The sequence below is a fragment of the Octopus sinensis genome, linkage group LG3 (genome assembly GCF_006345805.1).
Source record: "Octopus sinensis linkage group LG3, ASM634580v1, whole genome shotgun sequence".
In the NCBI taxonomy this organism is placed as follows: Eukaryota; Metazoa; Mollusca; class Cephalopoda; order Octopoda; family Octopodidae; genus Octopus; species Octopus sinensis.
In genome coordinates this window covers 14,821,500-14,839,879 of record NC_042999.1, presented here as the reverse complement: position 1 = coordinate 14,839,879, position 18,380 = coordinate 14,821,500, and the positions used below count along the sequence as shown (strand labels likewise).

At 38.8% G+C, this 18,380-nt stretch overlaps 2 protein-coding genes across 3 annotated transcripts in view; one reads left to right on the top strand and one right to left on the bottom strand.

Moving 5' to 3' along the window:
• The window catches only part of LOC115209342 (serine/threonine-protein kinase TBK1), an 82,770-nt gene extending 75,428 nt beyond the window's left edge, over positions 1–7,342 (top strand). For both annotated transcript variants that reach the window (XM_029777709.2, XM_036500865.1), the window contains one exon: positions 7,026–7,342. In XM_029777709.2, the coding sequence (XP_029633569.1) occupies positions 7,026–7,061 (36 nt within the window). In that variant the 3' untranslated portion in view covers positions 7,062–7,342. The remainder of the gene's footprint in view (positions 1–7,025) is intronic.
• Positions 1–18,380, bottom strand: part of LOC115209343 (putative universal stress protein SAUSA300_1656) — a 38,536-nt gene that overhangs the window by 6,202 nt on the left and 13,954 nt on the right. The window lies entirely within an intron of this gene.

Genomic DNA, 18,380 nt, shown 5'->3' with positions numbered 1-18,380 from the left:
TTTCTGACTTTGTAAACATGTCCACGGGTGTTAGACAGGTGGAGTTTGAAAAGGTGCTCAGAGTTATTTAGCTCCTTTATACATCATTACCTGTCCCAGGGCACCAAGTGAACAGTGTATGAGTCAGATACATGCTTGTGTGTGTATGGAGGGGAAGAAATCAGGTGTAGTGTTGGCGAATCTCAGGAAACATGGAAGTTTTGAAGGATGCAGTGCTCTGACAACTAACAACTGATGCCGGCAGTTTGTTCCACACTTCAGCAACTCTGAGCATGAAAAAATGTTTCCGAAAGTCATGGGAGCTGTGCTGTTTTCTGGCTTTGTAAACATGTCCACGGGTGTTAGACGGACGGAGTTTGAAAAGGTACTCAGAGTTATTGTTTGTAAGATGGTTAATAATTTTATAATTCTATAAAAAAATGTCTGGTCATGGGGATATAATTGTAGAAAATCTCTCTCAATGAATTCTATCTGATCCATGCAAACACACAAAGATGGACATGAAAATGATGACAATGATGATGTTAAGTATAGCCCCAGGGAAAAACTGAAGCAAACACACCTGGTAAAATTGCATAAGTAAAATTACCCTAAAGTTTTTAGTTTTTCTTGTCCTCTACCCTGTTAAGTTTGCTTTGGCAGAACATACAGAAAATGGCTAATAATAACAAGTCTGTACAAGTTCTTGAAAAGGAAAGAACAAGGAAATATATTTGGTGTTGAATTAAGTAACAGAAGTTGGCAGATGCACAATCTATGAAATTATAACTGATTATGCAGCTGTACTTCAAGCATTTTGTATTGGTGACCATCCAGTTTAATAACTTCTTTCTATATTAATACCACTGCGCAAGTGACTTAAGAGTTTAGTCTCTAGCTTTAATATAACAATGTACAACCAAATAATAACAGTAGACGCAAAATTAATCTGTAATCTTTAAAGAAAATATCAGACGTGTGTGTGTGTGTGAATATAGATGTCTTTTATACTGTTATCTTGCTTCAATCATTGGACTGCAGCCAAACTGAGGTTCCAACTTGGAAATTTTTGTTTTTTTATGTTTGTTTCTTTTAAAGTCTGGTATTTGTTTTATTAGTCTCTTTTGCTGAACCACTAAGTTATAAGACATAAACAAACCAATACTGGTTGTCAAACAATCAGGGAGCAAACACAAAGACACACACACACACACACACATATATATATATATATATATACATACACACACGCATATTTATGTATAAGCATTCTCATTCCAGGAATCAAACTCAGGCCATTAAAAAGAAAGTATATTTATGTGCATATATATATATATATAATAAAGTGAGGTTGTAAGGTACCACACGAGTGGAAATATTGAGAAACTGTTTTTAACATTTTCTTGTTATTATCAAAGAATGTATATATGTATTGTAATATTTTGAGACAACCAGTACTTAATACAAAAAAGCTTATACAAAGCTTTACATTTTACTTTTGACAATCATTTTCTAAAAAAGTGAAACCGGTCAAGTGAATAAACATCTTTAAAATTGCATTTTCAAACCTTCTTTCATATATATATACATACATATACATACATATATATACATACATACACACATACATACATATACATGCATACATACGTACACACACACACATATATATATATATATATGTACATACACACATATACATATACATGCATACATACGTACACACACACATATATATATATATATGTACATACACACATATATATATATATGTACATACACACATATACATACATACATACACACATATACATACATACATACACACATATACATACACATACATACATACATACACACATATACATACACACATACATACACACATACATACACATATATATATATACATACATACATACATACACACACACATATATATATATATATATACATACACACACACATATACATGATAGGCTTCCACACAGTTTCCGTCAACCAAATCCACTCACAAGGCATGATCAGCTTGACGCTATAGTAGAAGACACTTTCCCAAGGTGCCACACAGTGGGAGTGAACCTGAAAGCACATGGTTGCAAAGAGAGCTCCTTCACCACATAAACATATCTATACATATATATCATCCTCATCATCGTTTCAGCATCCACTTTTCCATGCTTGAATGAGTATGGTGGAATTTGTTAAGGTAGATTGGATGCTCTTCCTGTTGCTAACCTTTACATGTTTCCAATTAAGGTAATATTTCCCCATAACCGGACATACCCTCACAATATATTAGAAATAAAAGATGCAACCTGCACTTAGGTGACACACGTTTACAACTATCACATGATGCTAAAGCAAGGAGACACTACCCCCACACACACACACAATGTGATTCTTTCAATTTCCATCTATCAAATTCGCTCACAAAGCCTTGGTCAACCTAGGATCATAGTAGAAAACACTTGCCCAAGGTGCCATTCAGTGGGATTGAAACCAGAACCATGTGGTTGGGAAGTAAACTTCTTACCACACAGCCATGCCTGCACCATGTGTGTGTGTGTGTGTGTGTGTGTGTGTGTGTGTGAAAGCTTGCTTGATGTCCCATGGCATATTTTAAAATTCTACCTACTTAAAGTATCGCAAAAGCATGAAACTATTAACAGGTCTTTCATAACATGTACTAAACTGATATATATGTGTGTGTGTGTGTGTAAATATGTATATATACATATTTGTGCTGGTGGTACATAAAAGCACCCACTACACTCTCGGAGTGGTTGGCGTTAGGAAGGGCATCCAGCTGTAGAAACTCTGCCAGATCAGATTGGAGCTTGGTGCAGCCATCTGGTTCGCCAGACCTCAGTCAAATCATCCAACCCATGCTAGCATGGAAAGCAGAGATTAAACGATGATGATGATATAAATATATATATTTCTTTACTACCCACAAGGGGCTAAACACAGAGGGGACAAACAAGGACAGACAAAGGGATTAAGTCGATTACATCGACCCCAGTGCGTAACTGGTACTTAATTTATCGACCCCAAAAGGATGAAAGGCAAAGTTGACCTCAGCGGAATTTGAACCCGGAACGTAACGACATACGAAATACGGCAACGCATTTCGCCCGGCGTGCTAACGTTTCTGCCATACCCACACACACATCATATACACACTGTCACAAGGTGTCTATTATTTAGCCCAAAATAAACACAAATATCCTATACAAAGATGAAAGAAAAGCAATCGATAGCAATGTTCAGCAGTACAATAAACATTTCCTCTAAATTATATTGTTACATCACAGTAAATAATCTCTGACTTTTTTTTAATTTTTTTTTTATCTCTAATTCTTATCTTACTCTGAGAATCTAACAATTCGTCTGTTAAGATTCCAGGAGAAATATTCACAGAAATTCAGTCTGCAGAATTAATGCAAGCCATCTTTGTGTGAACAGCTCTCTAACCGATTCTCATATCACCAGAAAAGTAATCAATAATAGATAATGTATTCTCTCAGGTGAAACTAGTAAATTTCGGTTTTTGTATTTGGTTTGTAAGATTCTTCATGTGAAGACATGTTGGAACAGATTTTGTTGTATCATGGGAGGGTCGTTATGCCAACAGTAGACTCTCACACACACACACTCGTTTTATTTTGCTTCTTTTATTAATATTAGTCGGTTTTTTTATGGTGGCGAGCTGGCAGAATCGTTAGCACACTGGACGAAATGCTTAGCAGTATTTCGCACACCGCTAATTCTGAGTTCAAATTCCGCCGAGGTCGACTTTACCTTTCATCCTTTTGGGGTCAGTAAAACAAGTACCAGTGAGACACTAGACCCCTCCCCAAAAATTTCAGGCCTTGTGCCTATAGTAGACAGGATTAATATTAGTCAGTTGGGAAGGTGGGAAGCAGACAGAATCATCAGTATGCCAGGCAAAATGTTTAGCAGCATTTTATCTGTCTTCATAATCTGAGTTCAAATTCTGCTGGGGTCAACTTTGCTTTTCATCGTTTTAAAATAATAATGAAATTATTGTATACAGTGCTCAGGTGCACCACAACTTGTCAAAAATGCATATAAAGCATATGCAGTAATGTACAAATGTCTGAGAAGTGAACAGTGTATGAGTCAGATACATGCTTGCGTGTGTATGGAGGGGAGAAAATCAGGTGTAGTGTTGGCGAATCTCAGGAAGCATGGAAGTTTTGAAGGATGCAGTGCTCCGACAACTAACAACTGATGCCGGCAGTCTGTTCCATGCTTCAGCAACTCTTAGCGTGAAAAAATGTTTCCAAAAGTCATGGGAGCTGTGCTGTTTTCTGATTTTGTAAACATGTCCACGGGTGTTAGACAGGTGGAGTTTGAAAAGGTACTCAGAGTTATTGTTTGTAAGATGGTTAATAATTTTATGGGTGTCTGCCAAGTCAGCTGCCAGACATCGGAGTTTCAATGTATCCATGCTCAGAGAAGTAAGGCATTCAGAATATGGCAAATATCTGATGGAGAGCATTCTTTTGTTGCATGTCGCTGAACGGCTTCCAGACAATTAATATCCTGGGCAAAGTACCAGTTGAGTACTAGGGTCAACATAATTGACTTAGTCCTTCTCCATGACCTGCTGGCTTTGTGCTAAAATTTGAAACCAATAATAGTCAGTTGGTTAACCATTTAAGCAATTAACTAATCAATTGATTGCCCAACCATCCTGTCAAGGAATCAATCAGCTAATTTGATCAAAATCCTATTCTCTGGCAAGAGCAGAGAGGCCGTATCATTGATGAGGTCATGAATGGCAATGAAAGTATGTGAAATTTAAGCCTCTACATGTTTACTAGCAAACCAGTGAAGATGGGGAAGCTTCAGATATTGTCATTTGATCTGCTAGAAATAGTAGCCAAATATTTTATAACTTATTCTCTATCACCACCGCCAGCACCACTACCATCACTATCATTTAACGTCCATCTTCCGAGCTGGTATGGGTTGTACAGTGTGATAGGAGCTATATTTGCTCCAGTGTCTGCATTTACTTGATTTCTACAGCCAAATGCTCTTCCCTTCCTACCATCTTAAAAAATAGGAACATTTTATCTCAGGTGGCTGTACGTTGGTAAAAGGTGAGATGATCATGGATGGAATCTCCTTTCTGATTTAAATAAAGCCTGGTCTATCAGGGCTGGGCAAGAGCTAAACAACAACAACAAATGTGATGGAACCTACATAGAGAGATAAAGAAAATAGATAAGAAGGCACAGGAGTGGCTGTGTGGGAAGTAGCTTGCTTACCAACCACATGGTTCCAGGTTCAGTCCCACTGTGTGGCACCTTGGGCAAGTGTCTTCTACTGTAGCCTTGGGCCGACCCAAAGCCTTGTGAGTGGATTTGGTAGATGGGAACTGAAAGAAGCCCGTCGTATATATATATATATATATATATATAAATATGTATATATATATGTATGTGTGTGTGTGTATATATTTGTGTGTCTGTGTTTGTCCACCTAACATCGCTTGACAACTGATGGTGGTGTGTTTGCATCCCCATAACTTAGCGGTTCAGCAAAAGAGACCAATAGAATAAGTACTAGGCTTACAAAGAATAAGTCCCGGGGTCGATTTGCTCGACTAAAGGCGGTGCTCCAGCATGGCCACAGTCAAATGATTGAAACAAGTAAAAGAGTAAAAGAGTCTTGATTAGTTGTCCACATATGATAGTGGATTTGACTTCAATTAGCTGAGATTTCATAAGGGTTCTATTATAGCAGATAAGGGAAGTGGAGACAGACAAACACTTTATGGTAACCTCCTTCATATTTCTGTGGTCAAATTTTGTCTGGATCAACATTAAATGTAATTCAGCCAAAATATTTTGTTGTCTTGGGAGATTCCATTATACCAATAATTATTATTCAAGTGGCAAGCTGGCAGAATTCAGTAGCACGCAGGACAAACTGCCTTTATATTTTGAGTCCAAATTCTGCTGAGGTTGATTTTGCCTCTCATCTTTTCAGGAATGGTTGGGAATAAAATAAGTACCAGCTGAGCACTATGGTTGATGAAACTGACTTACCACTCCCCTAAAATTTCAGGCCCTGAGTCTATAGTAGCAAGGATTAGGATCTTCGTGGTTTTCACTGTTTACAATTTTGTTCTAATTGATTTCAGATTTGATATATGGATTAAGTTTTGCATACTAGTTACAAAAATGAAATTCATTTTTCCTATAAATCCATAATTAAATAAGTTATTAGCCTTTAAAATTTGCAAAATTTGGGTATCTTAGCCAATCAGAAGCGAGTATTTTACACATCACCGTGGCAAAGAAATCTGTTTCTATAGTAACCAAAGCAAAGAAGCACCACGTGTTCTATAGCTGATTGTGAAGAACTCTATTTCCACAGAAACCAAAGATGTTGTGCTTGCACACAAGGAGTCTAACCACCACTTGTTCTATAACAGATGGTACTCACTCAACAATTTTTCTTTAACTCTGTATTTATTTTGAGATGCTCAGTGTTTCTCTCAATTATTTTAGATATAACAAAGAACTTTGTAAAACAACTTAGTTATCATTCAGCTAGTATTAGGAACATAAACTGTGACTAAAATGTGGTGGGAAATTTTAATTAAAAACTTATGAAAACATGACATTTGTACTACAGAACCAGAGGCAGTTTCAGCCGGATTGGTATCAAAAGGGTTAAAGTTTTGACATGCTGATGCCCCTGCCCCCTGGTGATGGAAGAAGCAGCAAATGCACTGTTTTCTGATTGGCTGAAAATTCTGAAAATGATCAAACTTTGTTACACTTTTGCAAAATTTTTCTGGAATAAATTACTAACAAATTTGGACTTAGCGTCAAAAATTACATCTATATGTTACATTAAAATTTTTTTTACAGATAATTGCAAACATTGATGAAAACTACAAAAATCCACGGATTATTATTATTATTATCATTATTATTATTATTATTATTATTATTCACTCAGCTGTATATTTCTAATATTTAACTTTATTTATTTTCCAGAAGAAAATGTCAAGCCCAAAGATTAACGGATTTTGAAGAAAAAGAATGAAGTATTTATCATCATTCTCCTTTATTTAGAAGGGTCCATCACCAAAAGTGGAATAACGAGAGGTACACCGTGTTAGCACTGTCTTGGTGAGAAGGTGTGATGGCTACAGGACAAGCCATCAGTGAAGAAGGAAATAGAGGAGGGTGGGGAGGTCATTTGTCTCAAAATGGTATTTTCTTTCAACTAATTTTTGACTGCTGATTTTAAACTGAAAAACTGTAAATCATGTTTATAAAATAAATTATATAAGTTTTTGTAAAATAACTGAGATATAAATACCATTGTAAATTAAAAACGTATTTATTAACAACTATAACAATTTTGTTGTGTAATTTGGAAATGGGCATATTTGCCAATAAAGCACAGGAACTGTATGTTTGATTTTTGCTTCAGCTTTATTATTATTATCAGGCATTTGCCATATTCTGAACGCCTTACTTCCCTGGGCATGGATACATTGAAACTCCGACGTCTGGCTGCTGACTTGGTAGACACCCATAAAATTATTAACCATCTTACTAACAATAACTCTGAGCACCTTTTCAAACTCCACCTGTCTAACACCCGTGGATATGTTTACAAAGTCAGAAAACAGCACAGCTCCCATGAATTTTGGAAACATTTTTTCACGCTAAGAGTTGCTGCCGGCATCAGTTGTTAGTTGTCGGAGCACTGCCTCCTTCAAAACTTCCATGCTTCCTGAGATTCACCACCAACACTAGCCCTGATTTTCTCCCCTCCATACACACACAAGCATGTATCTGACTCATACACTGTTCACATTCCAGAGATTTGTACATTACTGCATATGCTTTATACGCATTTTTGACAAGTTGTGGTGCACCTGAGCACTGTATACAATAATTTCATTATTATTTTATTTTTATTAGCCTTTTTATTCTTTTAGTGTCCTTTGTCTAAGTTCTTTTGTCACACATCTTGTGACCTCTTCAGTAACGTTTTATTCCACATGTCTCCCCTTTTTCTGTTTAGTGTAAACTCTGGAGGAGACACAGTTTTACAAAGTGAAGTTGTCATGTTGTAATGATCAAGCTCAAGAAGATACCACTACCACCACCACTGACACCAACACCATCACTGGTTCTTGTGTCTAATTTAGCGGGGTTCACTTTGGATTAGAACACCAGTTTTAGTGGGGAACTTTTGTTTTTTTTCCAGCAGACATTAACGTTGGGTATCAAGTAACCCCAATCTGACCAGTCTGGGTTAAAATGGGAGAATGTATGCTATGATTACTGATAGTCAATCTTTCTTTGAATAACTTGTGTGTGTGTGTGTATGGGACTGTCACGTTAAGTTGACAGTATACAATTTCTCTATCGCTCCACCACTGCTTATATCTCTCTGAGATATTTTGAAATATAATATTTCTATTTTTGGTGATCAGTGAATTTACTTCACTGAAATTATAGATGTTTACAAAGTCTAGACAAGCATCTTCAGCTAGCAGGCCATGCTACTCCAGACTGATGACGAGCAAAGACCCAGAAACATGTCTCTGGATGCAGGCTTAGCTGGATGGGGGTGCTTGTCTCCCCTTTGTAAACATAAGGACACAGGAAATGTGTCAAGGCCGACAGGAAGCGTTGATACTTCCTAGGGCTAAATAGCGGTGTGTGAGACCCTTTATGGGACTGTCGTGTTAAATTGACAGTATACAACTGCTCTATCATTCCACCATTGCTTATATCTCTCTGAGATATTTAGAAATTTAAAATTCATATATATATATATATATATATAAGGCTTCGTTTTACTAACCCTTTTGTTAAAAACCCAACTGAAACCAGTTCTGGCTCTGAGTACAAATTTTTTGTTTTCCTAAATTTTGAATTAAAATCTTCCACCAAACCTTAGTCACAATATATATTCCTAACAGTAGCTTAATGATAACGAAGTTATTTTATTAAATTCTTTATATTTAAAAATCAATTGAAAGAAACATGGAGCATCTCAACAGAAATATAATAACAAAAGAAGCCACCATTATTTTTAACCCTTTTGATACCAACCTAGCTGAAACCACCTCTGGCTCTGTAGCACAAAAGTCTTGTTTTCATAAGTTTTGAATTAAAATCTTCCACCAAGTCTTCGTCGCAATTACGTTCCTAACACCAGCATAATGATAACGAAGTTATTTTACTAAATTCTTTGTTATATTTAAAGTAATTGAAAGAAACACAGAGCATCTCAAAATAAATACAGTAATGAAAGGGTTAATGGCATGGTGATGATGATTGATTAATGATTGAAGATTGAAGGTTCATGGGAAGGCAATAAATATATCTGCTGAATTATAAAAAAAAAACTAGGTCACCCGGGGCATAGGTGACATCTCCTCCACCCCATACACGCAAACCCACTATTTGAAGATAACATGAACTTTTGACCTGATTCATCTCACTTTCTGATTAGAACAAAATAATACTTCTGTCTTTGTTTCTTTACTTTTATCTGTCTTAGCCATGCAATACATATCTCTCTCTCTCTCTCATATATATATATATATATATATATACACATACATATAGGCGTGTGGTAAGTAGCTTGCTTACGAACCACATGGTTCCGGGTTCAATCCCACTGCGTGGCACCTTGGGCAATTGTCTTCTACTATAGACCTGGGCCGACCAAAGCCTTGTGAGTGGATTTGGTAGACGGAAACTGAAAGAAGCCCGTCGTATATATGTATATATATATATATATGTGTGTTGTGTTTGTCCTCCACCCCCAACATCGCTTGACAACCTATGCTGGTGTGTTTACGTCCCCGTAACTTAGCAGCTCGGCAAAAGACACTGATAGAATAAGTACTAGGCTTACAAAAATAAGTCCTGGGGTCGATTTCCTTGACTAAAGGCAGTGCTCCAGCATGGCCACAGTCAAATGACTGAAACAAGTAAATGAGATATATATATATATATATATATATATATTGGCTGCCGATTCTTCGCGGGGTTTCTCTCCCCCTCTTTTTACATTGTCTGTCTGGACTCCTTCTCTTCCTACTCCTCGCCATGGCTATGCATACTTAAGCTAGTAACTTGCCTCATTCTTGATTCCGAATTCCTTTTGCCAAGTCTGTCCGTAAACGAAGTGATCCCAAGATAAGAAATCTTTGAACTTTAATTCATCCGTATCTCTATTTATTATTATTATTTATTAATTATTATTATTCCGATCCCCCTAGTCGCCACTCTGTTTACTATTTCAGCCTCGCCTCGTTTTTGCATATTCTGTATAATTCACTAGTTATCGTTATAGATATTTAAGATCTATCTCCCTTACAGGGCTGATTAGAAATTGGCTGCCGATTCTTCGGCGGCCGCGCGCCCGCCCGCCCACCCCCACCACCAATACCGGATATCTCTATTTTGCTCCAACTATACCGGATGTCGTTTCTCCCACCACCATATAGGTGTCTACTCTTTGAACCCCCCTCTTCAATACGCTATTTCACCATACATTACCCCTCTCTCGATATCCTACGTTCTACTTGCCTAGAACCTGTCCTCTGAACCACCCCTCCCACTGGTGCTCCCCTATATTTCTGCACCCCCTCCCCCACCATTATAGGTGTCTACTCTTTGAAACCCCCCCGCTTCAATACGCTATTTCACATGCCATTACCCCTCTCTCGATATCTACGTTCTACTTGCCTAGAACCTGTCCTCTGAACCACCCCTCCCACTGGTGCTCCCCTATATTTCTGCACCCCCCCCACCACCATTATAGGTGTCTACTCTTTGAACCCCCCTCTTCAATACGCTATTTCACCATGCATTACCCCTCTCTCGATATCCTACGTTCTACTTGCCTAGAACCTGTCCTCTGAACCACCCCTCCCACTGGTGCTCCCCTATATTTCTGCACCCCCCCCACCACCATTATAAGTGTCTACTCTTTGAACCCCCCTCTTCAATACGCTATTTCACCATGCATTACCCCTCTCTCGATATCCTACGTTCTACTTGCCTAGAACCTGTCCTCTGAACCACCCCTCCCACTGGTGCTCCCCTATATTTCTGCACCCCCCCACCACCATTATAGGTGTCTACTCTTTGAACCCCCCTCTTCAATACGCTATTTCACCATGCATTACCCCTCTCTCGATATCCTACGTTCTACTTGCCTAGTACCTATCCTCTGAACCACCCCTCCCGCTGGTGCTCCCCTATATTTCTGCACCCCCCCCCCCATAAAAAAAAAAAGCACCATCCGAACGTGGCCGATGCCAGACCCCTCTGGCACCTGTGCAGGTGGCACGTAAAAAACACCCACTACACTCGCGGAGTGGTTGGCGTTAGGAAGGGCATCCAGCTGTAGAAACACTGCCAGACTAGACTGGAGCCTGGGGCAGTCCCGAGCTCCCCAGACCCCGGTCGAAACCGTCCAACCCGTGCTAGCGCGGAAAACGGACGTTAAACGATGATGATGATGATGATGATATATAGGCGCAGAAGTGGCTGTGTGGTAAGTAGCTTACATGGTTCCGGGTTCAGTCCCACTGCGTGGCACATTGGGCAAGTGTCTTCTACTATAGCCTCGGGCCGACCAAAGCCTTGTGAGTGGATTTGGTAGATGGAAACTGAAAGAAGCCCGTCGTATATATGTGTGTTTGTGTGTCTGTGTTTGTCCCCCTAGGATTGCATGACAACCGATGCTGGTGTGTTTATGTCCCCGTTACTTAGCGGTTCGGCAAAAGAGACCGATAGAATAAGTACTGGGCTTACAAAAGAATAAGTCCCGGGGTTGAGTTGCTCGATTAAAGGCGGTGCTCCAGCATGGCTGCAGTCAAATGACTGAAACAAGTAAAAGAGTAAGAGTATATACATACATAATACACACACACACACATATATATATATGAGTATATATACATATTTCGGTTTCATTTTATGTTCAATTATAATGAAAACAATTTTACATTAATCTGATGGGTGACTCTGTGCTCTTGTAGAGTACAAATTTATTATTTATTAATAAGAATGCTGTTGACTGTAACTTCGAAGTTTTGGCCATCTAAGCCTTTGTTGGAAGATGGCTTAGCTGGCTGAAACTGTCATTGAGATTCTTGTTTAAGAATAAATATATATAGGTGCAGGAGTAGCCATGTGGTAAGAAGCTTGCTTTCCAACCACATGGTTCTGGGTTCAATCCTACTGCGTGGAAACTTGGGCAAGTGTCTTCTACTCTAGCTTCAGGCCGACCAAGCCTTGTGAGTGGATTTGGTTGATGGAAACTGAAAGAAGCCCGTCGTATATATATATATGTATGTGTGTGTGTGTTTGTACCCCCAACATTGCTTAACAACTGATGCTGGTATCCCTCTAATTTAGCGGTTTGTCAAAAGAGAATGATAGAATAAGTACTAGGCTTCCAACGAATAAGTCCTGGGGTCGATTTGCTCGACTAAAGGCAATGCTCCAGCATGGCTGCAATCAAATGACTGAAACAAGTAAAAGAGTGACCACTGGACTAAACCATCCAAGGCTGGGCTCCAGCATGGCCACAATCTAATGACTGAAACAAGTAAAAGAATAAAGAAATAATAGAGAGAAGAAATAGAGAAAAAAGAAGTGTTATGCTAATTGTCTAGACACATATGTTAATGAGAAACTGCACATGATTGCATGAACTTTTGACCTGACACATATGATCACATGTAAGGGGAGGAGATGTCACTCACATCCTGGTTGACCTAGTTTTTTTTTGAAAATTTAGCAGATGCAGTTATTGACTATTATTCTGTGTCCTTCCATTTAAAGCAAAGAAGTGTAATTTGACTTCTATTTCTAGCATTCCTATTTGTTCGTCTGTGTGGTGTAAGATTGTTCTTTCATTTCATACCTGTGACCACAGCTCTTTTCCAACCAACTACCATTCTTCAATCATCAATCACCATCAATCATCATTGTTAAAGTGAATCCAGATTGTCTGTCCTTCATAAGAAAAACAAAAAAATTACAAGCAAATATACTCTGCTTGCTTGTCAATCACAACACAGTTCATGTGTGTTTGTGTGTGTTTGTGTGTGTGTGTGTGTGTTTGTGTGTGTGGCATTGCTTGAGCGTTGACTGAGCTTTGCTACTAATTTATCAATGGGAAAAGCAGGGAAGACTGCAATTTTATTTCTATGTTTGTGTGTAAAAATATATGTATACTCTTCTACTCTTTTACTTGTTTCAGTCATTTGACTGCGGCCATGCTGGAGCACAGCCTTTAGTCATGCAAATCGACCCCGGGACTTATTCTTTGTAAGCCTAGTACTTATTCTATCGGTCTCTTTTGCCGAAACCGCTAAGTGACGGGGACGTAAACACACCAGCATCGGTTGTCAAGCAATGCTAGGGAGACAAACACAGACACACAAACATATACACACACATACACATATATACACACACATACACATATATACACATATACGACAGGCTTCTTTCAGTTTCCGTCTAACAAATCCACTCACAAGGCATTGGTCGGCCTGGGGCTATAGCAGAAGACACTTGCCCAAGGTGCCACGCAGTGGGACTGAACCCGGAACCATGTTATTGGTAAGCAAGCTACTTACCACACAGCCACTCCTGCGCCTGTGTATCTATGTATGTGTATCTATAACTTAACAGTCTGGCCAAAGTGACCAACAGAATAAGTACCAATCTTGCAAAAAATATATAATGCAAATAGATACCAGTTGCGCACGAGGGTTGATATAATTGACTTAACCCCTCCTCTAAAAATTTCAGCCCTTGTGCTTATTGTAGAAAGGATTATTCTGTGTCCTTCCATTTAAGGCAATGTAGTGTAATTTGACTTCTATTTCTAGCATTCCTATTTGTTTGTCTGTGTGGTGCAAGATTGTTCTATCATTTCATACCTGTGACCACAGTTCTCCTCCAACCAAAATGATCATGTTTTTTAAAGAACTATGTATGGGTATTTGGTTAAGAAGCTTGATTCCCAACCACATGGGTTTGGGTTCAGTCCCACTGTGTGGCACCTTTGGGTAGTTTCTTCTTTTACAGCTCCAAACTGACCTGATCAACACCTTGCAAGTGGATTTGGTAAACAGAAACTGAAAGAAAACTCATTGTGTGTGTGTCCTTGACATTGCACAACAGTTGTAAACAAGTATCACCGTCATACAAGTGGTGTTGTTCTTTCCCAATCTCCTGAGAGACATATGTCCAGCCATGATGTGTGGGAGAGAAAATACCTTATAAGGAACAGGTGATGGTTAGCAACAGGAAAGACATCCAGACTAGAAAACCTGGCTCAATGAATTCCATCTGACCCATACCAGCATGAAAAAGTGGATGTTAAACGATGATGATGAACTGTTATCTGTTATCAGTGACTTGTTTCAACTGAGGCCATGCTGGAGTGCCACCTTGAAGAAATTTTAATTGAATGAATTGACCCTAACACTCCTTTTTTTAAACCTGGTACTTATTCTATCAGTCTCTTTTGCTGAACTGAGAAGTTACAGGGGCATAAACACACCAACACCAGTTGTCAAGGAGTAGTGGGACACATACACACACGACAGGTTTCTTTTAGTTTCCATCTGCCAAATCCATTTACAAGGCTTTAGTTAGCCAGAGGCTATAGTAGAAGACACTTGCTCAAAGCGACATGCAGTGGGATTGAACCCAGAACCAAGTGGTTGGGAAGATACTTCTTACCAGAGCCACAATGATGATGATGAAGATACAAAATTTATTTTCTGCTTTTACCCTATACCTCCTCACATGAATTAAGCATTGCTCTGTCTCAATAGAAAATGGTTTTATGACAGTCATCCATCAAGATTCAAGATGTTTTATAATAGATCGTAAACACCAAGAGAACAATTAATCTAAGGACAAAGAACACATTGAAATATTTAGAATAACACTGGTAAAAGTTAATGCACAATAGGCGTAGGAGTGGCTGTGTGGTAAGTAGTTTGCTTACAAACTACATGGTTTCGGGTTCAGTCCCACTGCATGGCAACTTCGGCAAGTGTCTTCTACTATAGCCTCAGGCCAACCAAAGCCTTGTGAGTGGATTTGGTAGACGGAAACTGAAAGAAGCCCATTGTATGCCTATATATATATATGTATGTGTGTTTGTGTGTGTATATGTTTATATGTCTGTGTTTGTCCCCCCAACATCGCTTGACAATCAATGCTGGTGTGTTTACATCCCCGTAACTTAGTGGTTCGGCAAAAGCGACCGATAGAATAAGTACTAGGCTTACAAAGAATAAGTCCTGGGGTCAATGTGCTCGACTAAAGGTGGTGCTCCAGCATGGCCACAGTCAAATGTCTGAAACAAGTAAAAGAGAGTAATATTGTGTTCCCACCCCAACCCCCAACAGAGTCTGCACTCAAATGATAAGAAATATATGCTACAATGCAATGTAGCCAATGCTTTACCAATTCTGCCAACTTACTCCCTAATTTACTCCCTATAAATGGACATTTGCAACAATTTAATTATCTTTATTTTTACTCCCAGCTACAAAGCACATTTGACTGACTGGCATTTAGTTGCTCACTTTTACATTACACTTTGACCTTCAACCCACAAATATGCTGTCCCTTTTTATCAGGACTGTAGTGACCCCTACGTCTTGAATCTCACTAGTTTCATTTCATGTTGACATAGACATTCCTGATACACTCAACTCCTCACTTCCCTTCATTTGGGTTGTGTCCACCTAGCCAACCCACACACACACAAATTACAAGGTTTATTACATCTAATCTTTTTACATGGTGAACACAAGTGAACAGCATTGAATTAAAATTACACTTCAGTATATCATACTACATACATATACTCTTTACTCTCTCTCTCTCTTTTACTCTTTTATTTGTTTCAGTCAATTGACTGCGGCCATGCTGGAGCACCGCCTTTTAGTCAAACAAATCGACCCCAGGACTTATTCTTTGTAAACCTAGCACTTATTCTATCGGTGACTTTTGCCGAACTGCTAGGTTACGGGGACGTAAACACACCAGCATCAGATGTCAAGCGATGTTGGGGGGGACAAACACGGACACAAACATACGTATATATATATATATATATACGTATATACAACAGGCTTCTTTCAGTTTCCGTCTACTAAATCCACTGACAAGGCTTTGGTTGGCCCGAAGTTATAGTAGAAGACACCTGCCCAAGGTGTCACGCAGTGGGACTGAACCCGGAACCATGTGGTTGGTAAGCAAGCTACTTACCACACAGCCACTTCTACGCCTACTCTATATATACTCTATTGAAAAAAATCTCTTTATAAACATAGTGTTAGAATCACAATACTCCCACATGCACACATATATATATATTAGACTAAGGCCCCAGAACATCCCACTTCTAAGAAATTCCTTTCCTGTACACATTTACCTGTAGCTGTTGACTTGTACCTCTGCTAAAGGAATGTTAATAACACTGTCTTTGTCAATCCTAGAAGGCTGCAAAGGTCAAGTACATAGCTCCTTCACCTAGATCAATGGTTCTCAATCAATTTTTACCTGAGGCCTCTTTGATTCTTATTTTGCCCAGGTAGACACTCACAGTTATTTGATGTTCAAAAAATACTGTTATGATTTTATGATTAACTAGCAGTATCGCCCAGTGTTACTTGGGTTTTGTTTCGACCCTTTAGAATTGGAATTTTTGAAAAGTAAAAATTTTGCATTATGTAGCTTGTTATTCCCTTCAAGTGAACATTTTTCTGGTTGAAATACACCGAAAAATGGCAACACAGCAGGCAAAAAATCGTAAAAAATAGGGATTTTCATTGAAAAAAAGCACCTTTTTTGGTGTTAACATGGTCCGATTTCAATTTTATCTTCTACAGAATGAAGAGCAAGCCTTCTTCTATCATACTCTCAATTTTGGTCAACTTGCGCCGGCAGGGTCTAAGAGGAGATAGTGTTAGTTGAAGGCTACCAAACCTACCATACACAGACAACTTCAGCTTTATATATATAGATTATTATTTGGAATTGTATAAAAAAACTGTTAAATTTTGTGTATTGTAGAATGAACAATTTATTGTGCAGGCATGGTTGTGTTGTAAAAAGCTTGTTTCCCAATCACATGGGTCTGGGTTCAGTCCCATTGGATGGCACCTTGGACAAATCTATTCTATTATAGCCTTAGAATAACTTGGAAAGATTTGAGTGGATTTTGTAGACGGAAACTGAAAAAAAGCTTGTTGTGTGTGTGTGTGTATGTGTATCACTGCCAGAGCAGCTGTCTGGCTTCTGTACTGGTGGCACGTAAAAAGCACCATTTGAGCGTGATCGTTACCAGCGTCACCCTACTGGCACGTGTACTAAAACTTTCAAGCGAGGTCTGGACTGACTCCTGTGTAGGTGGCACGTAAAAAACACCATTTGAGCATGGCCGTTGCCAGTACCGCCAGACTGGCCCTCGTGTCAGTGGCACGTAAAAGCACCCACTACACTCTCAGAGTGGTTGGCGTTAGGAAGGGCATCCAGCTGTAGAAACCCTACCAGATCAGATTGGAGCCTGGTGCAGCCATCTGGTTTGCCAGTCCTCAGTCAAATCGTCCAACCAATGCTAGTATGGAAAGCGGATGTTAAATGATGATGACGATAATGGTATATATATACATACACACACACAACAGGGTCTTTTCAGCTGATGCCCGTGAGGGCTTTCCCAACGCCTTAGCCTCGCCATCGCCTGCGGTAATGCTGTGACCATGCTGGCTTGCTTCAGTAGGCCCCGTTAAACCTTGTGGGGTGTGACCAGCTGCTGTGATACAAAAATTTCCCCACAAATGGTTTCAATTCAGTTTTAACAGATATATTTGGAAGAATTAGGTGTAAGTTCTACGGTAATTTTCTTTCAGGTAAATAAATGTTTATGTTAATTTAAAAGTTTCCCAGCAAAATCTTATATAATGACAATGTTCTAAACGATGTACATGGTTATATGTTATATACTGAGGGTTAATCTAAGTTAGGGTTAGGTTTTAGGATTCAGAATTAGGGTTAGGGTTGTTTGTAGTGCATCGCAAAATATCATTGCATGTGTTAATTTGTTGTTCACTTTCATTAAATAAGTACAGCAAACTGAGAGAAATAAATATTTGGAAACTCTAAAGTCTTGTGAACTCAATGAACGAATAAAATCAATATTGATTTGTTATCATCTTGTCTAACATATGATTTTAACTAAAAATAATGCACTGCTTCTATTTAACCTAGTATTTTCCAGTTTTGCAAAAGCTCTCACCACTATACACTTACCAAAGGAGT